This window comes from Struthio camelus, chromosome 5, assembly GCF_040807025.1.
Source record: "Struthio camelus isolate bStrCam1 chromosome 5, bStrCam1.hap1, whole genome shotgun sequence".
Lineage (NCBI taxonomy): Eukaryota > Metazoa > Chordata > Aves > Struthioniformes > Struthionidae > Struthio > Struthio camelus.
Window position 1 is genome coordinate 46683679 of NC_090946.1, and position 22970 is coordinate 46706648.

General features: G+C 40.6%; 2 protein-coding genes across 3 annotated transcripts; one reads left to right on the forward strand and one right to left on the reverse strand.

Moving 5' to 3' along the window:
• Nucleotides 1–2491: 2491 nt before the first annotated feature.
• On the reverse strand, nt 2492–12392 carry EIF2S1 (eukaryotic translation initiation factor 2 subunit alpha). The gene is made up of 8 exons (XM_068946231.1): nt 12045–12392; nt 9851–10092; nt 9013–9092; nt 8037–8188; nt 6126–6232; nt 4171–4268; nt 3402–3545; nt 2492–3040 (listed from the first exon to the last, which is right to left on the reverse strand). Exons 2-8 carry the CDS (start codon nt 10089–10091, stop codon nt 2915–2917), a joined length of 948 nt encoding a protein of 315 aa, XP_068802332.1. The 5' UTR covers nt 10092; nt 12045–12392; the 3' UTR covers nt 2492–2914.
• A 60-nt stretch (nt 12393–12452) lies between these two features.
• On the forward strand, nt 12453–22425 carry ATP6V1D (ATPase H+ transporting V1 subunit D). 2 transcript variants are annotated; one of them, XM_068946237.1, is made up of 9 exons: nt 12453–12681; nt 15070–15187; nt 16386–16465; nt 17790–17857; nt 18578–18622; nt 19087–19190; nt 19613–19679; nt 20942–21020; nt 21643–22425. In XM_068946237.1, the coding sequence occupies exons 1-9, from the start codon at nt 12641–12643 to the stop codon at nt 21782–21784; spliced, it is 744 nt and encodes a 247-aa protein (XP_068802338.1). In that variant the 5' UTR covers nt 12453–12640; the 3' UTR covers nt 21785–22425. The 2 variants fall into 2 exon arrangements, with proteins under 2 accessions (XP_068802338.1, XP_068802339.1); XM_068946238.1 differs by lacking the exon at nt 12453–12681 and adding an exon at nt 13498–13934.
• The last annotated feature ends 545 nt before the right edge of the window (nt 22426–22970 follow it).

The following is a 22970-nucleotide window of genomic DNA, read 5'->3' on the forward strand; positions in this document are numbered from 1 at the left end:
AAGACAGTAAGTGTTCAAGAGCGCTCTATGATGTAAAAGCATTTTTAAGATTAACTATAAAACAGTGGCAGTGTTTGAAAATAGTTGTTTGTCTATCTAGACTCTGAAACAAAAATCTGACAGAAACTGAAAATCCAAAGTGCAGATTCTGGTATGGAGAACAACATGCTAGTTCCACTGCATCTACAAAACAAGTGCCAGAATCAGCAGGGGATTTTCACTCCATTAAAAGTCAAGCAAAACAACTCGAAAAGGCAGGGCACACACGCTCTTTCTTCAGTGGTCACTGTTGGCCCTAATGAGAAACAGAACACTGGACTGTGTGTTTGATCTGATCCAGTAGCTCCGTTTTTCTGTATGACGCCTTAACAGATGTTATAAGTAAAACTGTTTTCAAGTTGCCAATCTTATGAAATTAATTTGGGATATTAAAGTCAGGCTAGGATCCTTACGATTAATGCATTACGATGCACGATTAATGTGTTCTGTCCACAGTTAGACTTGACATTTTCCCTTCAGTTGACAACAGGAGCGTAAGTGGAGCTTTTGGCCTTGCAAGTACAATTCAGTAAACAGCAAAGTTGTTAATCAACAGCAGGAATACGCTACCTCACATTACTGGCTCTACAAAGAAGGTCACAGAACCAACTCCCCTGCCCGAACCCTTATTTTAAGCATGCAGTAAACATTGGTCCAAGCATACAAAGCAGATCTATTGAGACAGAAGGCATCATCTAAACAAAAAATTCTATAGATCCTTAAGTAACACTAAAGCATTGACTTGACAGCCAACGCAGCACAACCAAGGCCCAGCACAGGTTTCACAGGTTCAGCCCTAACTTACACATACCTAGCTAAGAAGCCCTGAAAGCAGCCACCTTAGAGCTCCTTCCTTCTAGATTAGCTATATCCAGGGGCAGCTTCTTCTTTCATTGAAGCTTCTTGGTTAAAAATTGCTCAGGCAACAGGAGAGCCTGATTTTCATCTGCCAGAGTGTTAAGTGATTGAAAAGCGTTTATCTTAGGCTGCCTTATTACTGGCCTCACCCCCTCAGTCTTTTTTTCCCCAGGCACTCAAAATTGACGCAGAACTGTGTGTATCAGTATGCTGAGGTTCTGACTAGAAGAGTTCCTGCAGTTACTGAACAAGCTTAGCAAACTTTTGCCTAAGTTACTGACAGAAACGATGCTCACCTATTAATCCACTGATAGAGCTCTTAGAGATGACACCAACCATAACACCCTAACTAGAGTTGCTCTTTTTCAACGCCTTGCTTTGCTGTGTTACTTTGGCATAAAGGCCACAGGGAGACTTTTTCATTTTTAAGCCCTTTGTTCTTTTGCCAGAGTACCACATATGTGTTTAATGGAAGTTAGTTCATTATTGTAGTGACTGGGCAAACATGGAAGAGTACTGTTCAAAAGAGTTGATAAATGCTAAACTGAGTTATCAGAAGTGAGCATCTGGTAGAGATAAAACTCATGTTCATGACAGAGTCATGACAAAGCTGTTGCACATCACCTCTAAAACAAGAGCAACTTGAGAAAGTGTAAAAGAGTTTTTGTTTGTACACTTTGTGATGACACACTCAGGCAGGCATTTTCCAGCATTCCATAAAGACTAGAACTTCCTTAACTTTTGACTCTTTGAAAAAATAGTTAAGTGGGTGCATGTGAACTTCTCTGGTAATCAAGCATAGATTGCAATATACACACCCTGTGCGAATACCTTTGGTGTATTCTCTTCAACAACATATAGCAATGACACTGTTTGTACCATGGCAGCATTTAGAATTCCCTGCTAAGGTTCACAGCACTGTTCATGCACAGCTGTAGAGAGCTAATAAACAAGGACAGTTTTTCTCTAGTAGCACAAAATCCTAAGAAAAAAAGATGTGTAATATAGGATGGGTCAATGAAGAAGATTTAAATATAAAAAGCTGTTAGCAATTTGGAAAGGTTACTTAAACAAAAACAACTCCCCTCCAATTCCTATAGACGAGGTCAAACATGATTTCTTCAAAGAAAATAAACTGTTTGGTATCTAGCATGAATAGCTCACCCTAGGTCTAGTTTACATTGGAGTAAGCGGAGTTGAAGATCTTCAAACAGCAGTGAGCTCTCAGGAAAAAAAGCATTACCTATTTTGAAGTACGATTAAGTTAAAGCTTCTGCTACATTTATCTGTAGAAGCAAAGTGCACCTATATGTAATTTTTCATGTCAACTGTGTTTATTGAAATGGGAACAACCCACGTTCAAAGTTTAAGTTCTCAGGCCCTCAATGCAGATAAAATACAAAGGAAAGCCTTTTAATCAAGTCTGCATTTACAGACCTGCAAGAAAAACATTGTTCCACTCATTCTTGCCTTGATTTAAAACAAAGCAAAAAATACCTTTCAACCTTAAAGGGGAGTCACCCACTAATCATACTTTGCTGTTTTATATTCATACCACTCTAGGCCATGTGACAAGAATGAAAAAAGCCTGAAGTTATATAGCCCAGAAATTTATTGAGTATTTGCTTGAATACACTCTATATAGAACTGCTCAGCTTGCCTGGTTTTGGTGGTCCCAGGAAAGCTCACTGACAGATGCACTGAGTTGTAATTACCGATTTGGAATTGTTACATATGAAAGTGTGAAGTATGGGTCTGTGGCCTTGAGATTTGAGTCTTGAATGCAACTAGGCACCTTCCTTTTGAAGGATTCAATTTGTATAAGTTGCTGCATAAGAGCAAGTGTTATTTAGGAGAGGATTTTACATATTGTTCTTTTTTTTTTTTTTAAAAAGGAAAAACCCTTGAAGTATTTGCTTTTGAAGTTTTCAATACTGGAAGCATTTGGTCCAGGGTGCTTGCAATGGGGTGTCTAATATTTTCATATGCTCTGTCTCTTCTAAATATTCCAGGATAATCAGTCTTCAGTTTTGGCTTCCATTTCCTCAGCATCATCATCCCCATCCACTTCAGCATTTTCCCTCTCCAGTCTTTCCAACTGCCTTGCAAGCTCAGTCTCATCTGTGTCAGTAACCACCTTTGGCTGAAAAAAAAAAAAAAAAAAAAAAAAAAACCAAAAACCAGAACATATGGTAAAGTCATTAAGAAATGTTATGCTTATTTTTAGGTTGAAAAGGGAAAAAACCCTACATAGTTGGTTGCTCTGATCCTACATAAAGAGCAAGAAATTAAATACATTAAGTCATACAATAAAAACAGGAAAAATTAGAAGGTTTGGCCATTTGTTTACTTAAGGAACAGAAGCTCAGGTTTACTATTTTTAGTTTCATACTTTTTTTTTTTTTTGCTGAAACGTCTTCTAGCACTACTGATCTCACTACATTCTAAAACTGTTGAGGGGGAGAACAAACAAAAACACATTTTAGTATGCAATGTGTTCTTACTTCCATCTGCACATTAAAGACTCCTCTCTTCTCCTCAATTTTTTCTTTAATGACAGCCATGGCTTGATTCAGAACAGACAGTCCTTCGGTTCTCTCCAGCGTTGTTGTAGTCATCACATAACGAGGAGGAGCTATCAGATTAATCTATCACATTGTAGGGAGAAGAACAAACAAACAAAAAAGCAAACTCAGTAACAAGAAGCAAAAAGAAAAAAAAACACCAGAGAGCAAAGCAAGCAACACTGTTCTGAATGTATAATCCAGAAGGAAACACTTTGCCATTAAGCCCTTTCTAGAAGCATAAAGGGACTGAAATAACAGACAAGAAAAGGACATAACCCATCAGATTTCCTGCACTGAAAAGAGTTATTTGTATATAGTATGTTTATTTAGAAAACTATGTTAAAGTGGAGAAAGCATTCACCTTGCAGATCAGTAAAGCAGCCCATCACATAATTTTGCAAAGGATTATAGTGACTGTGACAACCAGTACATGTTTTTCTAAGACAACTGGATAGGCAAACTTTTTCAATTGAACAGAATAAATACAACTTCTTGAACTTGGGAAGCCACAGCTGAGTCACAGTAACAACTGTCATCACATAGCTGAAGTGAAGTGCGTTATACACATGCTATACAGAAGGACCAGGAAGCATGTAAATTACTGCCTGGCTTCAGCTACTTGACTGTAGCAGTTACAATTGCAAGCTACTGTTAACTGAGGGCCTCAGAAAACTCTTTTGATTTCACTGTCAAGATGGACACTTACTTTAATGGGCATGTTCTCCGTGGAGCAGTTCAAGCCTGCTCTCAAAGCTTCTTTCACTGCGTCTATGCCTTCATAACCATAACAGGCAACCTCAATGTCTAAGACAGATAAATACAAATAATAAAACTTTCAAATTTAAAGTTACCAAAGGCTGTATGAACTTCAAAGCTTTTTTTAGTTAAGCTTTAAATAAAGCTTTTTAGCAACAAGCGTTCATCTACAAGAACAGCTTCAGTACCCTTTCAGAACTGAAGAAGTACTTCAATTTCCTAATTTGTAGGCTGAGGAAAAAAAGTCTTCATAAATTCTGCAGACATGTAACATTTTACACAATGCTTTGAAAATCCAGGATATGTAATTATACACCCATATGCACTCCTCCCCCCCCACCCCCCAATAAATTCAACAGAAATAAAGTTGTATTTTACATGGAGAGAAGATCAAGATATAAAAGCAATAAATGGCAGAGAAAGTGAAAGATCTCTTCAGAAAAAATGGAATTTGAGAAAGCGTACAAGCACAAATTCAAGGAATTCTATCAGCCCTTACGTCAGAGGCATCACCTTGGGAGCGTTCAGGGGTGGGGAGGGAAGCGTAAGTTAAGTTTTATTTATATACATTTAAAATAACTATCTAGATTTTTTGTAGGTTTTTGAAAGTGAGGGCACAGACTCATGCTGGTCATATCTGTTATTTCCGGATTAGTCAAAAGGAAGATTTGTTTGCCTAAGTAGCAACGGTGCAATAGTTTAACCTACACATAAAAATTAGTCTCACTTCCAGGTGACTCACAACAACCTTCTACTTCTCAGCTATCAAAAGTAAATTCATAGAAAAGTAAGAATCCTACCAGCCTCATCATGAGGCTATAAGCCAATAGAAAGTTTCTCTATCTACTCTGAAGACAAAACTAAAACTGGATAAAATAGGCAAAATATACTAAATAAGAGAATACCCTTCAAGTAACTTTATCTTCAGTACTAATCAATTTATACTCATTTCAGCAATTTCATTCTGCATGGCAATCAAATTCTACTCCCACATCTGAAATCCATTTTAACTGATATGGGAAGCTAAAGTAATGGACAGAAGCATTTTTAATTACCTTACTTCTGCACTCTGTTCTTCCCTTCCCCGTCACGTGGGTACAGCTTTTCTTCCCTCCACAGTAATCACAGTGCTAATGTTCATCAATATGCCCTTATAGAGAAGGGGCAATTTCATACTCTAGTGACAAACATGACTCTGCTATATTGAGTATCTGTTATGACGGCAAGTATGCTTTTAGCCTGTTCGGTTATATAGCTGTACAATCAGACTTACATTTTTAAATATGCCTTCTTAAGTAGTGCGGACAGTCACGTGCTTTCTCTGCCCGCACGGTTTTAGCGGGAGGCAAACCAGCTCACACTATACAAATATATTACTGAGGTGCAAGGCTTGAGCTAATATATCTTGCTGAACAGCTTGCAATCAACCAGCTGGGAATACCCCCAGGGCAAACCCAGAACTACTTTCACTCATTAATACGGACATTCTCCTAGCCATGCCAACAGAGATCAATCATCCTGTCAGGGAACCAAAGAATTCAACACTTTGGAAAAAGGCAAAAGACTAAACGATGTTGTAGATTCAGTAATAACTACGAAATATTTAAAACGCTTGTGTGCCAATGCAATATGCTAGACTGCATTATGACAACTACTTTGTGTCCCAAGGAATCTGCAACTAGAGGGGGGGAAAAAGCCCAACAACCAGCTGTGGACTTGAGATAGGACTCACACAAGCATTTCGCAAGCAATCCCTTGACTAAGGTGTCTTAATTCTGAAAGAGCAGTTTCATTCTGAAAGAAACACCACTAACTACAAGTTTTAGACGAGTTTATAGTTTACAAGATACAGGCCTTGGCACTTATGTCAAGTTACTGTTAAATGAACATCCAAAAAGAACTCACCAGCTCGGATTTTGACTGCTTGTGGTGTCAGACGTCTGTTAATATTGTCAATCAACACACGCCTCTCCTCCTCTGTCAGGTCTAGACTATCCAGGATTGCAGGGTCTCTGAGCCAAACAAAGTAATGTTACAAAAATTGTACTAAAGCGGAGTAAGAAGTAACATTAACTTGTGGTACTCTTTCAATATTCTTATGCATAATCCTAGAGATCTACTAGGCAAATAAAGCAGGGATACTTAAGAGTCCATTTAAACACTGGAAGGAATTAAAGATACCTATTTTCAAAATGTTTTCCCATGGAAGCATTTATCAACAAAGCAAACAGTTCATGCAGTCTATTCCTGGAATGAACAGTTTGAATGAAACTTTTCTTTTCCAAAAGAAAAAAATATATATATCAAAAGATGGAATAACTTCTATCCACCTCCATATGTAAATTATAGGTAGAGCGAGAAATACATCTAGTTGTTTGGCGTTTCATCCAAAGTGAAGGTAAGCCCATGCTGCATGCAAACATTAACCAAAATGCCCCCAAAAACAGAGGCAATGCTGGAGACTGGTCTCTGCTACTAATAAAACATTATCTTTTGCAATTTTATGTACTGGACATAGATAGCGTAAGGGACAAACAAACAAACAGAACCCACAAATGTGACATTTTTATACACTGAAAAATATGAACTTATAGGGCAGAGGTGTTTTATTTACTCGGCATGCAAGTTCTGTTTCTTCATTCACAACTTATTCTGTTAAGTCTTCCAATGACAAGACCGCCAGCAGGCATTCAACAAGTAGGTCCTGAATGTTAAATTTTTACTTATTAGAGTATAAATATATTTTAAAATTGCACCACACGATTCTGCTGTGTGAAACCCCCCAAACACTAAGCCTTAGTAGTTAGAAGAGAAACAGCAAGTCAAGTTCTTAGTTATCAGAGGACATGCTGCGTCTCCAGCAGGCATTTTAGGAAGTTTATGAAGGCACATAGTTCTGCTCACCCTCAGTTGCTTTAAACAGCAGCACAATGGGAATAAATAAAAAAAAACGCTGCCCATTGTCAGAAATCTCACGGCATTATTAATGTAATGTATTTTGAAAACAGATAACCTTAGAATGTTATGTTCCAGTCTGAAGAGCAACTGAGTAACAAATGGAATGTCTATTCAGTACTTCTTAATTAGAAGATTAAACAGTTGGTGTAAGTACAGCCTTTTGTTCTTCTAGTATGTTGTTGTTTAACTAAATATTTATCAGTTACAGAACGATCTGGGATTCCTTCTGCAGCAGTATGCCCAGATTTGCCCTTTATCATTAAGTTTACTTTCATTAGAGGGGAATCATTCTTCTATGGAACAGAACACGACTAGTATAAGTGAGGAACAATAAGTTAGTTCTCTCCCCCAAAGAGAAATGATTTTAAGCTAACCAAAAATGCTACCAATGGCCCTGGTTCTTAATACCAGTCTTCTAAAATCTTATCATTGCCACCTAGTGTTAGACTGAAGACTTCTGCTCTTTAAGTTTGGAAGCACTGGTTAGAGAAGTAACAAGTCAACTTGTGACAGCCTTTAGAAAAGAAAAATTCAGCTGGTAGCAGTGGAAGAATGACAGCTGTGGACATAAATATCTTCAGGCACAGAACTAGATCTGAATGAGAGTATCTGCCTGGGACTACAAACAGGCAAATTCTGACAGAGAAACCAAGGCCAGCGCCTCTTCTTTTCTGACAAAAGTCACTTGAACAGTTAGAGAAACCTACAGTGAGCAACTGGAGGGCTGAAATAAAAGTTTGCTAGGCTTAATTGATCAGTACACGCTACATACTGACTTTGCATTATGATGAACCTAGTCCAGGAAGTACTTCTCTGCAACTATGAAGGGAATTCCCAGAAGTAAAAAAGCATCCTTACGAGACTGCATGCTTGAATGCATCATAAGCACCATATCCTGGTCTTTTGTACTTGTCATCAAATACCCAGGCAGTTCTCTGGAACAGACTCTCAAGCTGCTCGTCCTTAGTGTATTCCAAGACCTCAGCAACATGGCGAAGAATGCTGTAAACCTTGAACATAAACAAATTTTTAAAAAGGGGGGGGAGGGGAAGAAATGAGGATGTCTTGTTCCAACTGCAAATTCACACAATGAGTGACTCTTACTATGAGCTTGTACAGCACGCAATTGAGTCCTTCAGATTAAAAGTCCGCAATCAAAATTGTTGCTACAAATAGACAACAAAAACAAATGAAAAAAAAAATCCAACAGATCAATGAAAAATTGCTTTGATTCCAAACGCTGCAGGATGCTGCAATATAATATCCCTCTATAATTAGCAATAAATTACATACAAAACTCTAGGAGCGTATAAAGTATCAAACACAACTGCATTAACCTGAACCTTTACTACATGTTATGAAAATAAAATTACTCTCTCAAGGAAAATGAAACAGAAAATTCTACTGAACTGTTAAACATACAGTATTTTATTGTATGGAAAGAAAAAAGTTAGAATCGAAGTAATACTCAATGGCAAAAAATTCACTCAGAAGCATAAGAGCACACTGACTGCAAGTCTTTTCAATGAAATTTGTCCACAGCGTGCTAAACCAGGTTTTTTTTTTTTTTGCATCTCTGATCATTAAAATATCACCCTTTACATCATAAGTTTTCAATTGACAACTCATCTATCCATTAAACAAGAAGCAGCTTAGCAGAGCATTCACAGACAAATGAACTGACCATATATGTGCATGGGTAAATGAATATCAGAGCATTCCTGATGATATGAAAACAAATTATTGTTCTCATTTAACTTATGCCTATGCATTTTTGTTGTTCAGAAAAGCAACTGAGCAAACCACAGTGTCTGAAGATAGCAGAGCAACTTACAGTCTTCGATTTTGTGAATTTGTCTTCACATTTGATTGCTTCCTCTGGAGAAACTCTTCTTTTTGACAAGTCAATATAACCTATTAGAAGAAAAAAAAAAATTTGGAAAGTGTCAGGATTATGCAAACTTTACTCTTCAAGTAACAAAAAATACACCCCATGTTCAAAAGTCTAAATGCTTCAAGAAAAAAAAGCATAAAGAACAAGGATATAGATGTTAAAGATGGCACTGAACAGTATTGCTAAAAAATGACATCCTACATAGAAAATACATTAAAGAACTTCAAAGATTCAAGAGTTCAGAAGACAGGAATGGACAAAAGTTAAGGCTATATGTACAATCCCAACTTTTAACCTTCTACAGTATGCATATGGTACAATCGTTACATAACTGCCATCCATTTTATAGTCAGGGTTGATGCCTTAGGGCACAGGATGAACTGTGAGGTCTAAATGCTCATCATTTAGATTTTTTTTTTCACTACCACAGACAGGTCTAGTATCATTCTTCTCTCCAGTTAAGACTCAGAAAATAAACAGAGACTTCAAAAGAAAATCCCACTTCAATACCGTTTGTTGACTAAAACATTGAATTTAAGAGTTTGAGGACTCAAACAAATCTTTACTGGTGTGACTGATCTTCATCAACCTGATTCTCAAAGGACACACAGAACAATGCTCACAAACATCACGTGGCAGGATTGTGCTCTATTTTGTTTGAGTACCTTAAGCAAAAAAAATTCCCAGCCAAAAAAACCCAAAAACCTAAGCTGCCCAGTTTATTTGCGTTTATCTTTATGATTTCAAGTTTGATACTGCCCATAATATCCCAGAATACCTTTTTCTTTGTCAACCCTTATGACCACAACACACTCATTCCTCCCAATGCGGATGAGTTTGTTTATGGAACGGATACGTCTTCTGGATAGCTCACTAAGAAGGATCATGCCTTCAATGTTGTTGTATTCCAACAGGCTGACATAAGCTCCCATTTCAGCAATGGACCGAACGTTGACCATCACTACATCTTCCACTTCTGGAAATTTATGCTGGTAGAATCTACAGCTTAGTCCTGGCATTCTGTAATTTGCGCAAAAAGAAACAAAGATGACTTAGCTCATAGTACACCACTAACCTCTCCCACAAACGTAGTAAGAAGCAGCAAGGACTAGTAAGGATAAAGAGGAACACTGAACTCTGGAACAAGAAATTGCAAATTACTTTAGGAAAACATTTCCAGAATTAGGCTCTCATAAAATACTAAATTAATTTATCTTAGTATTTAGTATTATCACAGGCTTTGCTAAGATGATCATCTTTTGCATGAAGGTAAAAAACCTTGCTACCTAGTTATTATCCACTTCGACTGTCGTATGACATATATTGCACAATACAGAAGAGACTTCATGTGGTGAAAAGGAGGTACAGCACTCTTCATTCATCTAAATTCATAATATCATGTAAAATTATAAATCAGATTTCAACAACAGGAGCACACAGAAGAGAAGAGAACTGCAGCGATAACAAACATATCTGTAAGCGTATCATAAGACAGCATGTGAAATGTTGATAAAATAACAAGCAGAGCAAAGCTTCTGTAGTACTGAGAAAGAAGAGACCCCATCTATCTCTATACTCTAGAAAATGATATTTTAAACTCAACATAAAATATTTGGAATAATTCCGTACAGAGAGAGGAAGGCTTACAGCTCCAGAGGCCACTTTTCAGAAGTCAAAGGATGCAAGAACAGCAGAACACACGCAAAAAAGAAGGCTCATGCTTCATAAACGTGCAGCGATAAGAAGAAATGCACACTAATCCATGCAGTTTCATAGGAAACTGCTTCATTTTCCTGATGATGAGAGTAATCCACACATTCATCACTACTAATCAGGCTACCCCAACTCCTTTTGTCTATGCCTAGAAGTTTGATACAGAACTATAAGATCACTCTGGATGTAGCAGCCTGTAATACCAAGTCAAACATGTTACTTCCCTGAAAGATTTAATTGCCATTTCAAAGTTTCACGCCTGATCTTCACAGCAGTGCTAACGCACTGCATCAATACAAGAATATTAAAAAGAGTAAGACGGTGATGCCAACTGCTACACAAACACGGCCAAACAATTTTGAAGAAAGTGTCCATCTTTATTTTCATTCTTCACTAACTTTGAGAAAGGAGAAAATATAAACTAGTGAAGCAATTATGAAAACAGTCCTCTAAAGGTTTCACGTAACCATAAGTTCAACAAAGAATCCCAAGACTAAAAATACACATTTTACAATTTACCTTTCCAGTCTATTTAGTGCAATTCAGATTAATCCTGAATATCTATGTATGAGACACTGAATAAACACATAGCATAAAGCAACAACCCCCAACAATGGCGAGCAAGAACAGACAACTACAGCTCTGCACAGACAGCGTTTCACTGCTCTCTCCGTGGTCACAAGGCATTTATGCTGTCCTCCCATCGAAAGGGCCTCAGGGACAACACGCTACCTGCAGCCCCAAGACTGGGAATCATCTTTCCCAGACGCTGGAAATGAACGGGCAAGGATTTAAATCCACATTGCCACGAAACGACCACAGAGGCCTCTGTAAGAACTGGCAAAACCAGGCTAACTTCTGGCCAGAAACTCCTCCGCTGCGGCGTCGCTGCCACGACCCGGTGCCCAGGCCGGGGAGTCACAGCCCTGGGGGCAGCACAGGCGCCGAAGCGGGGACGGAAGCGGCCCCCGGGGCGGCCGAGAGCCCCCGCCGGGCGCAGGCGCGGACCCCTCCAGCAGGCCGACGGCAAGACGCGGGCAGGCCGCGGCCCGGCCCGACCCGGCCCGGAGAGTGCGGCCCCCCGGGCGGGCCGCTCGCAGCTGCGCGGCAGATGGCGGACGCGGCCCTCGGCGCCCCGGGCCCAGCCCTCCGCCACGCCGGTCCTCGCGAGGAGCCGGGCGGCGCGGCGCGGCGCCGGGGCCCAGGGCCGGAGCCTGAGTCGGCGGTAGGAGGCGAGCTGCGCCGGGACGGGCCGTTACCTGGCAACGGCCGGGGGGTCCCGCTGTCCGCTCGCGCTCCCGGATCCCGCGCTGGCCCGGCTCCTGCCTCAGCGTGCACCGGCCCCCGCCGCCCCGCCGCGCTCCTTCTCGCGAGACGGGCCGGCCCCGCCCCGCCGGATCATAGAGTCCCAGCGCCGAGGTGGGGGGACGAGGCGGACGGTGGGCGGGCGAGGGCGTAGCGCTCGCGCTGCACTAGAACGGTCTCGGAGCCTGCGGGACTCCGCGCGCTGAGAGCGAGGCGACCGCTTAAGAGCCGCAGAGTCAAGAACCTCCTGGGAGCACAAACAGGCCCAGGAACAAGTTACGTCTCTCTCCCTTCCCGCCCCCAGAGGGCGCCGTTGGCCCCGGGCGGGCACGTGACCGCAAGGAAGGGGCGGGGCCGGCGCCGGCCTGCGGGAGGGGGCGGGCTCTCCCATCCGGGTTTCTCCCGGCGCTTCCGGCCTGCTCGGGGCGGGGGCGCGGCCGCTGCGCCGGGGTCGCGTCACTCGGCGGGGGGGGGGGCGTCACGCGAGGGTGCGGCGCGGCGGCAGGAGCGGTCCCGCGGCGCTGCCCGCCCGCCCGCCGCCACCACCACCATGTCGGGCAAGGACCGCATCGAGATCTTCCCGTCGCGCATGTGAGCGAGCCTGCGCGCGGGCCGGGGCGGCGGGCGGCGCGGTCGGCGCCTCGCGGGCCGCGGCGGCTGCGGCCGCCCAGCCCGGGCCGGGCCGCGCTTGCGGCCCCGAGCAGAGCCGCGGGGCGGGGGGGGGGCCCGGCCCGGCCCGGCCCGGCCCGGCCCGGCCCAGCCGAGCTGCCGATGCCTCTGCGGGATCAGTTCCGCTTGTGGCATCCACCGGCGTTTCCCGTGCCGCAGGCTGCGCCCGCTGTCGCCGGCCCTCCTGCTGTGCGCCCCCAAGGGCAGTCTCGCTCTGTGTTTCGCGTGAAACCCCTTGCTAGGCAGTTGGAGACTGCAGCTTGATCTTCCCGTTAGTCTCTTTTTTCCAAGTTGCTCAATATTAGCTCTCTGGGCCATGCGAGGGCCATTGCAGGGGCCAGTACCAAGGGAGAAGCAGCTTCCCAGGGGCTTATTATACAGTAAGGCAAAGTTTGATTGCAAAAAAGACCAATTTGTAGAATCTGGGTTCAAGAAAAAAGACCGCAAATCAAACCGCATTTTCTCTTCTAAATAGTTGCCACTGATATAACTAATGTGGCAGCAACTGCATTCGAGAGGTTGGCTGTAAAGGGTTAAGAAAATACAGGAAGTCAAATGCAAAAAGTGCAGTGGACAGTCAAGTAATTTTCCAGATCCTGACAGCAGACTATTTGTCATGAAGTCAGGTGCCTTTTGACAAGGCTTGGGAAGAGGCCGACGTTGGAATGAATGCAAATGTTTAAAATTGACATGCTATTAAAATTGCTATTGTAACAGTGCTATTCATTTTCTCTTCAGAACTCCCTGGGATAGAAGGACTTTGCTTTAAAGTGGAAAGCTGTTTCAAATCTTGCATAAAAACTGGGTTGATGCCTGAGATATAGTCTTTATGAAAGATACCTTGCAGTGGTAGAGAACCTCACATGTAAAATAACAGTCCTTCCCTCATATGAGCTCAGGATGTATGAAATAACACCTTACATGGAAAAATTAATATATTACATGGTAAAGATTCTGTTTTGAATCTTGGATCAGAAATAAGCTGCTGTAGGTAGTAAGTCATTTGGTCTTGCATCTGCTGTTGACCGTCCTCTTTTCATTGAGTTTACACGTCCAAGGAAAAGACACTTCAGTTATTTTGGAAAGGCACCTGTGTTGTGGGCTGGTACCTCATTGTGGCAAGAAGGTGATGATGTACGAAGGCTTAATATTTACAAGCCTCTTCTTCAAAGGAGGTAATAGACCAATAATGCGGCTGATATTTTGATGGGGAAGTAAGTTAGGGCAGTAAAATAAAGATGGCCCCTCTCTGCCTCTGGAACAAATCTTTTTGTTAACTGACAGAGCAGAGTTTTCAAAATCCTTCTTTTTCTTTTTTCTTTCTTTTTTTCTTTTACTCTTTGGTCTTGCTGGTATGAACCTCTTCTGTACTGGACGTGATCCCTTGCAGAAACTGCTCTTATTGACAGTAAACAAGACTTTGTTTAACGCGTTCTCAGAGCCCGTGAAATCTTGCTTGAAGTAGAAACTGAGCCAGTCTCTGACAGGTAGCGAGCAGAGCAAGTGAGCTGGTTCAAGGTGGTGGCATTCCAGAACCAGTTCCAGTTTGTTATGAAAGTAAAGCTACCTTTTTATTCTTTGACCTTGTTTTTCATCATGAACATTCAGAAAGTACTCACTTTTTTTTTCCGGTTATAAGCGTCTTTTAGACATTAATGAAGCCACTCTTATAATATGCCTGTAAAGTGGGGGAAGTAATGGATTTCACAGTGTAGGTAGAATCTTAATTATACTTAATTTTTCCAAGGTCAGAGAGGAAGTGTGCAGGCTACTCCTTTCACAGAGCTGTCTTGAGTGTTGTCCTTTGTGTGTAGTAATTATGTGTACAAAGCAGTAGCTTAAGTTAGCAAAACTTGTGTTTTTTGTAGTATAGCTACTGTCATTTTAGTTAACCTAAATCAACAAATTGTGCAATTTAAACCATACTTCACAGGAGTAGAGGGAAACGGGGATCCTTCAGTTCCCAAATCTGTGTCAGAATGGTTCATTTGGAGTAGCTGTCATCAGGAAAAATGAAAACTCTTTATTTCCTATTATGAAGGGGCTGAAAAATAACTTGTCAATTTTCCATGCTATTCAGCTTTACAGATACTAACCTTGTAATCCTCATTGATGGAGAGGAGATAAGTTCCCTTGATTTCAAACAGAAAAAGAGAATTCTTTCCTGAATTGTCCAACCTGGTTTACTGCATTGATTTTGCTCGGTTGCTTCATAATTTCAGTCATGTCCGTGCCAGGAAACTTGTTATGACTTTTTCCTAATCCCTTTGGATGACACAGGGCCTTTTTGTTTCTTGGTCTGTTTAACAGGGCTCAGACCATCATGAAGGCTCGTTTGAAAGGAGCCCAAACAGGTCGTAACCTCTTGAAGAAAAAATCTGATGCTTTGACACTTCGATTCAGGCAGATCCTTAAGAAAATTATTGAGGTAGGTAAACTGGAATTTTCCTATATTTAGCTCACTCCATTTAAAAGTTCTCTGTTATATGTCAGTTGTACGTTCCCATCCTGCTAACTTCATAAGGTAAGCTAGAATGTAGTACAACTTTGTGTATAACCTGTGTTTTGTAAGTGAGGCTACTGAGGACAAATAAGCAGAAGTATGTTTTCCTGGCTGCGATGGTACTGAAAATCTGTAAGACTTAATATTCTTCCCCTCTTTCCAACTAGCGCTAGATTCTCTTATTTTATATCTAGAGTTTCCTACTGCCTGCTCTGCTACGTTACAGGGGGTTTGCTGTGACAGTGCTAAGTGCTGTAGGAGTGGATTTAACATGTTCTGTGGTACTATTTTTTTTTGCTAGAGAGCACACTGCAGATCTGTGTTTCCTGCATGATCAGGTACACCAGGAGGTAGAGACAAGAAGTTTCATCCAGATCGAATTTCTTTCTTTATAAAGAAATGCCAAGTCCTGTTTCCTGCGCTCTTTGCAGCACAAATGACAAAATACAAGATATTCAGTAGAGCCTGGTGTGGCTTGTTCTGTCCTACCATACTAGATGGGATTCATCTGTATTGTTTAGACTATTACTGCTGCGGATGGCCAGGGTTAGCAGTAGTACTTTGTTATCATGCTTTAGACAAGCTTTTGGCACTCTTACGTCTAGTTGCCTGTAGACAAACAGAACAGCAATGCACTGGCTGATACACAAAGGCTCTTGCTTCTGAATAGCATATTTTTTTTAGCGCCAAGGGACTGAAATGTGTAAAAATAGGAAAACTGGAGCAGGAGGAGAGAGCAGCTTCACTAAGCTGCATACATCTGTATGCTGAACAACAACTTAAGATATCTTACATTATTCAGTACAATATCAGGTAAGAGTGTTTTCCCACTGTGCCATTATATTGTTGTGAATTAACGCTCACCTAGTATGGTTTTCTGCTGATAAAGATAGTCAAGTCTTTCGCAGTTCTGTGAGTTCTTACACTGACTCAAACAGCTTTTTCTTTTTTTTTTTTTTTTGCCAGTCACCTGGGAATTATGATTTCTGGTTTGAGATATAGAATTTCCTCTGTCTTAAATTCTGTATTGTTTTCTTGATGCTTTTAATTATCCATCCTGCAGAAGGAGTAATGTGCCTTATGTTTGTTGCCTCCTCCCCCCCCACCCCCCCCCGCCCCCCAGACTAAGTTGCTGATGGGTGAGGTGATGAGAGAAGCTGCCTTTTCACTTGCTGAGGCAAAGTTCACAGCTGGAGACTTCAGGTGAGGACTGCTGATCTTACTTGTGGGAATCCTACGCATGGGAAAGAGTGATCAACAAACTGTTGCTCTCTCTTTTGGAAAAAAGTAAAATTCTTAAATACTTGTTAAAAAGAGCAAAAGAAGGCAGTGAACTAGGTAGGACAGTATGGTCAGTATTCCATTAGATAAGGTGGGGGGGCATCACTGTAGGACAAAGATGATTTGTGTGATCAAAACGTATATCCCTTTAGAAGCAAACAAAGCAGAAAGATTAACAGAACTTACTTACACACAAATTACACAAAAATCCTTGATTTGAGAAGATAGTTGCTTTTTGCAAATTGGAATCTTAACATAGCAGGATCTAAACTATTTATGTCTATTTATGTTTTTTTGTTTGTTTGTTGTGGACTTATGGGCAGGATCCTAACCTGTTGTCTCACTAGGGCTAATGAGGGGGAACAAATCTTTTTTCCTCCACTGGGATGTTTGTATTGGGATAAATTATAATTCTGCCTAGGATGTTTGAGTAATTTGTTTAGCTGGAAACAGATTTTGTGCAGTAGAGGTGGGGAAGCGTTAATGATTCAGCTTATAGTACCAATTAATGGGGAAGAAACAAGTGATCAGACACAGTAGTGATCTGTGTGCTGCTGCAGGTGCCCAGCATCCATAAAAGTCTTTTTGCCCTTTCATTTGGACGTGATGCCCTTTGTTTCCTGTGCTAACCAGCTGTACTGCTTAGCTATAAACAATGGTCAGATTCCACCCTGTCAGTAAACTTTGTTTCAGTAGAAGAGTTGGCTACAGTGACCTGTTCAGGAAGCCCTTAAGACACTCTAGAATCCGTCAAGACAAATTGTTGTAGAAACTTAAGTTTGTTATTTTGGTAGAGTTAGTGGCTAAACAAACGCATTACTGTTCTCAAAGAACAAGTGAAAATGAACTGAACGTTACGGCTTCGGTTTGCGTTTTAACTTTGAAATTCCTTTGCTTTTAGTGGGAGGAGGGTCTTACGGGTTTATTAGACTTAGCATTATTAAAATATTTTGAAGAAGTTTGTTAGAAAACTGGCTAGTCTTCAGATATGCTTTGTGTACTTGGTCACAGCTGTTTCTAAAATAACACTTCACAGAGTCTGCTTCTTCTGCATTTCCAAACATTGTGTTGGAAACCCATTTGTTTCAAAGGTTCTGTGTTAGCTTTGAAGTCTGTGCTCAGAAAACTGAGCTGAAAATGATTTCCAAATCTTTACAGCAATTTGGTAACTGCTTCACTTTGTATCTAGTGAATTAATGAACCACTTCATCCTTCCTGATTAAGATATACATTTTCTTCCTTACAGTACCACTGTGATCCAAAATGTGAACAAAGCTCAAGTCAAGATCAGAGCTAAAAAAGACAACGTAGCAGGTGACTTTTCCAGATTATGGGTGTTTCGACTCTTGAGGAATGTGGGGGAGGAGACTCTGAAATATGCAGTGAAGTTTCCAAACAAATGTTCCACATAGATTTTCTTTATTTCTCTTATTCATCTAATGGTAGGAACACTTGTAATCTACTAAGATTTTTACGTACCACAGATGAATTTTTATATTTAGTCACTTACACTCATTTCATTTTATGAGAGACATATAAACTGCAGTCCAATTTCTAGATCATCAAAGAAAGCACAATTTCTAATGTGCTTTTTTTTTTTTTTCCCCTTTGGGCACTAAACACAGGTCAGGAAATCAGGAAATTCAATATTAAAAATTAACATCAGGAAATTAAATAGCAAGAATTGTCTATTAAGAAATCAAGAAAGCTAAATTAAAATCAAATGCTGAAAGCTTTCCTTAAGCATCCGGAAAACAGTACTAAAGAGAAGCATAACAAAACTGAATATACTTCCCTGAATGTTTTATGTGCCTGTATCTCAATGAGAGGTAAAGTAATACGATTCTGAGGTTCCATATGAAAATGGCAGAACCAGCATGACTTAATCTTTCCAAACTATATATCAAGATTTTGAAAGCAAAGCTTCTGAGCTCATGTCATTTGTTAGAAGCAAATGGGGGAGAAGTGAGTTGTACTTAATAAATAAGTAACACTTTTTTGTCTCTTGCACGTGTTCTTGTTTGCTTCTGCTAGGCGTAACCTTGCCAGTTTTTGAGCATTACCAGGAAGGAGGGGACAGTAAGTACAAAATGAGTATTTTATATCTTACCGGTACTTAGAGCTATTCGATGCTAATGGAAAAATATTGTCGTGTCTTGCGGATAAGTCAGTTTGCAGCATAGGCATAGTAGTACGTATTTCCTCCGTGATGCTTTACCTGTGTTTCTGTGGCATGGAAGGGTTGTTATTAGGGGCTATAGTATATTTTAACTCCCTAAATCAGTGTTTTTTTCAGACCAGAGAAAGATTGGTCTTGATGACTAGGTTTTTAAGACTGGCAGATCTTATGGTGGACATGCAAAACAATGACTTTTTACATAAACCACTATATAGAGGGATTTGTTAATGGGCAGAGACTTTACCTTCTCAGTTCCTGAGCCTCTTGTATCCCTGTAATTTGTAAAATATTAGCTTTTCTCTGGTAAGGAAGCACCATAATGGCATTAGCAACAAATATTATTTGATTTTTTTTTTTCCTTTAGGTTATGAGCTGACTGGCTTGGCCAGGGGTGGAGAACAGCTGGCCAAGCTGAAGAGGAACTATGCCAAAGCTGTGGAGCTGCTCGTGGAACTGGCCTCCTTACAGGTTGATGGGAGGAAAAAAAATGGGGGGGAAAGGGAAGGGGTCTCTGGTTTCTCACAGTTCATAAATGAAAGTAAAGTAGCCTCAGTGATTGTTGCCTAATGCTTTCAGCTGTACTATAATCTTTTAGTCCATCATGGTACAAAGTTGCAGACCTTTTTCACTCATGAAACTCAATTATAGTACAGCTTCACTGATTTCATTAGTCAAGAACGCAAACTTTCTTCAGGGAGTTAGTATTTGGTGTAGTAGACTTGTAACTGCTACTGTGCATCATTCATATGTAATCTGTTAATAGTAAGAGCACTGACATTAGCGGAAACAATTCTGCTCCCATCAAGAATTTTTATCCGTTTTGTGTGTAGGATCAATGAAAATGCTCGGTTTGTCTTGTCATACGTTAATTATTGAATATCTTTCTTCAGACATCCTTTGTTACTTTGGATGAAGCCATTAAAATAACAAACAGACGTGTGAATGCAATTGAACATGGTGAGTATTTTCCCTGTTCGGATGCATAATGGTTTTGAGTCTCCTTTCGTGACGGAGAGCAGAGTCCTGGAAGCTGCTCTTCTTTTGATTGCTTTCCTGTTGTAAAAGTCTAGCGGAACTGTGGCTGGAGTACACAGAGATACATGAGCAAGCAAACACAAGAAAGGACTTAGGAAGTTGCACTCAGACTCTGTAGAGCAAAGACCACAAAAATGCATATTCTGGAGTGTCTGCTAGTCCTCTTTGACTTATTTTGTCAAATCTATTGACTGGAAACAAAAGGGAGGGATGCTGTTTTCGTAATATTTCCTAGGGTTACAGCTTTTGAAACTGGATTGGTGGTGTCCAGCGTAGAGGTGGTGACTTTTTGTTTTTGGATGGGAGGGCAGAGTAGGCATCTAGAGAGCAATCTTGGCTAAATTCAGGTTTAGGTTATAGGAAACAGAGTGATGCTGATCTAGATTCTTTGGTATTTATCTTTGATCTGAATTCTTTATCCTTCATGTTCCCGTTTGTAAATTTGTCTCTTGCAATTTCTTAAGTACTACCCATGCACAATAAATAATGCTGTGATTCCTTTTGCTGTAGTAATCAGGGTGCTTTGATTATCTCAAACTCTTTTTTGAGTTGTTGACAGCTGGGATTTAACCATCTTTGTATGTACACAATAGCTTATTTATTTGAATAAATGATTTTAAACTGTCTTCTTCAATACTGTTTTCCGTAGATTTATTCCTTTGAACTTGCAGGCTTTTTCTGTGGTTATCACTCAGCAAATTTCAGCGTAGAAAAGGCTTCTTCTGCAGCCTTTCAGACAACTTTGGCTGCGTTGGTAACAGCTTTCACCTTTGAAAAGGTGGTTTCTGGCACATAGCCCTTAGAAGTGCCCAGGTCTTGTGCTAAACTTTGTTTAATGTCTTATCTCTTCCCTTGTGAAGGTATAGTTGAGTATTTTCTTCATTGCAGCTGGATGTGATGGCTTTCTCAAACTATGAATGCTGTGGATAAAAGTGCTATATATTGAACAGAAGTTTCTGATAATGTGATGAAAGAATGTAATTTTCATTCAAATCCAGCCTACCTGTTGTGGCTTTTTTGTTTGTTTGTTTAAAAAAAAACTTTAAATAACTGTCCCTGCACTGCATTAAACAATTTCCTGGCTAACAGACCAGCAGTCCAACAATTTCCTTGTTTATTTATATATATATATTATATATATATATTTTATATATATATATAAAATTTTTTTTTTTTTTTTTTAGTGATTATTCCCAGGATTGAGCGTACTCTTTCTTACATCATCACGGAACTGGATGAAAGAGAACGAGAGGAATTCTACAGGCAAGTATCTATCTAAAACAAGACCAAACTCCTCAAAATGCAGTTAGGAAAGCTATTCGCCAAATCTGTCAGTGAACACTGTTAAAAATGATCTGGTTCTTGCTGCACATTGAATTCCCAGAGCAGGGCAATTGGAGCTCTGCAATTACTTGTCTCAAAGTTACTAACAAATCCCTTCCACTTCATTGTGCCTTGCCGTCTTTATCATGTGCCTGCAGAGTACGGAATACAGTACATGAAGGTGCTCTGCTTTAAGGATGCCACGTCCATGGATGGCTTTTCTGGCTGCCTGGAGTGAACATGTCAAACCTGAAATGGATTAAAGGAGAATTGTCTTCATTCAAGAAAAGCAGAGTAGGGTAACGCAGTGTTTAGGGTCAAGAATGTAATTTAGAATTTGGATGAAAAAATGAGTTTTAATCTGCAAGGACGACGACTTTTTTTTTCCCCAGGGGCAGCAGCTAGGCATAGGAGCCTTTTGCCATTTGTTACAGGATCTTCATTTCCTGGCGAACTCCTTCACGCAGCTTTGTCACGTCTGAGTTGTATTGCATCTCTGCTGCCAACCTGTTTTATGAAAACATCATATTGTTTTCACTGATAAATCATGTGTTGTTCACAGGTTAAAGAAGATACAGGAAAAGAAGAAAGTATTGAAAGAAAAATCTGAGAAAGAACGGGAGCTGCGGAGAGCTGCTGGTGGGGAACGTGAACCTGCCAACCTCTTAGCAGAAGAGAAGGATGAAGACCTTCTCTTTGAGTAACCTGGCACAATTAATTATTGTATATGGGAGTGGGGGACCCAGAAGACAATGTCCAGCTGCAATGTAACTCTGGACACGTTGCCTCAATGATATTTATTTGGCTTCTCAGTTGTTGTATAAATCTGAGTTGACTGGATTGTGGATTTCTCCTGGGAGATTAGAAATCTGTGAATTTCACTGCAGGTGCTTTACTATCAAGAAAGCCTTTTATTGTTGGTTTCAGTAGAGACTATCAAGAGTCTTTTTGTGTTCCTCTAGTCTCCTTACTCAGTAGGAATGAGTGCCCACGCTTGTTTCTTTTGCAGGACTGGCTCTGGTTTTCCCTAGTTAGCTTCCTTTCAAACTCCTCCCCTTTCAAGTGTAAGGGTGGAAATGTCATTTGGGGAGGGAGATGCACACAAAATTTTTGCTGTTGAACTATTAAAAGTTACTTAAAGCACGTATTGGCACAGTTTGAAGTTAAATGTGATTATAGACCACTATGTTTTCTAACCCATTGATGAAATCCACACTCTTAAATGATTTATTTCTGTTGCACGATTGTTACCAATGGCCTAAATTTTGGCCTATGTTTTTAATTAGAGGTTCTGCCAACTTGTGTACTGTCTGTGCTAGAAACAAGTAAAGTTTCAAGTGTTAAATGTCTGGTGTCTGGACCAAGTTGCGAGAGGATAACAGCCTTAAAATACTTGGAAATTGTAGTGTTTATTTCAAAATAATGCTGCTTCCCCTGCCCCCAACTTTGAACCTGCACTGGGCTTCCTTTTACAGGCTGTATCCACATTCACTTAAACATTACCTTGTTAGGTAAGTAACCAAGGAGAAATGACTCTTCTGCCACATACAAACCTCTGCGGAGGTAGCCCATTATATGTTGCTAAAATCCTCATTGCACTGCCCCAAAGGAACTTTGTAAGGGGAATTAATTCTTCATCCTTAAGAAGTACTTTCTGGTTGTACTATGCTGAAATGACTGTTTTGTCAACCCAGGGAAGACCCTGCTTTTAGTTGCTGGAGAAAAATGTGCCAGTAATAGGTTTAATTGTGTTATCCAAGAGAACCATCAGGGCTGTGGTAGAACAGCTCCTATGAATTCTAACTTTCAGTGTAAGCCATAGCATAGAGAAGGTTGTACCTGTTGTTGAACAGTAGCTTTTTGCAACTTGTTGGACTAAAAGCTGTGTAA

What these genes read in the sequence shown, in the direction of transcription:
- EIF2S1 (XM_068946231.1), bottom strand. Translation starts at nt 10,091, where the DNA reads ATGCCAGGACTAAGCTGTAGATTCTACCAGCATAAATTTCCAGAAGTG. An exon ending in GCATTCAAGCATGCAGTCTC is followed by an intron (nt 6,233 to 8,036) that starts GTAAGGATGCTT and finishes TGTTTGGCTCAG; the next exon opens with AGACCCTGCAATCCTGGATA. An exon ending in TCTTTAATGTGCAGATGGAA is followed by an intron (nt 3,041 to 3,401) that starts GTAAGAACACAT and finishes TTTTTTTTTCAG; the next exon opens with CCAAAGGTGGTTACTGACAC.
- ATP6V1D (XM_068946237.1), top strand. Translation starts at nt 12,641, where the DNA reads ATGTCGGGCAAGGACCGCATCGAGATCTTCCCGTCGCGCAT. An exon ending in TTCACAGCTGGAGACTTCAG is followed by an intron (nt 16,466 to 17,789) that starts GTGAGGACTGCT and finishes TCTTCCTTACAG; the next exon opens with TACCACTGTGATCCAAAATG. An exon ending in TAAAAAAGACAACGTAGCAG is followed by an intron (nt 17,858 to 18,577) that starts GTGACTTTTCCA and finishes TGCTTCTGCTAG; the next exon opens with GCGTAACCTTGCCAGTTTTT.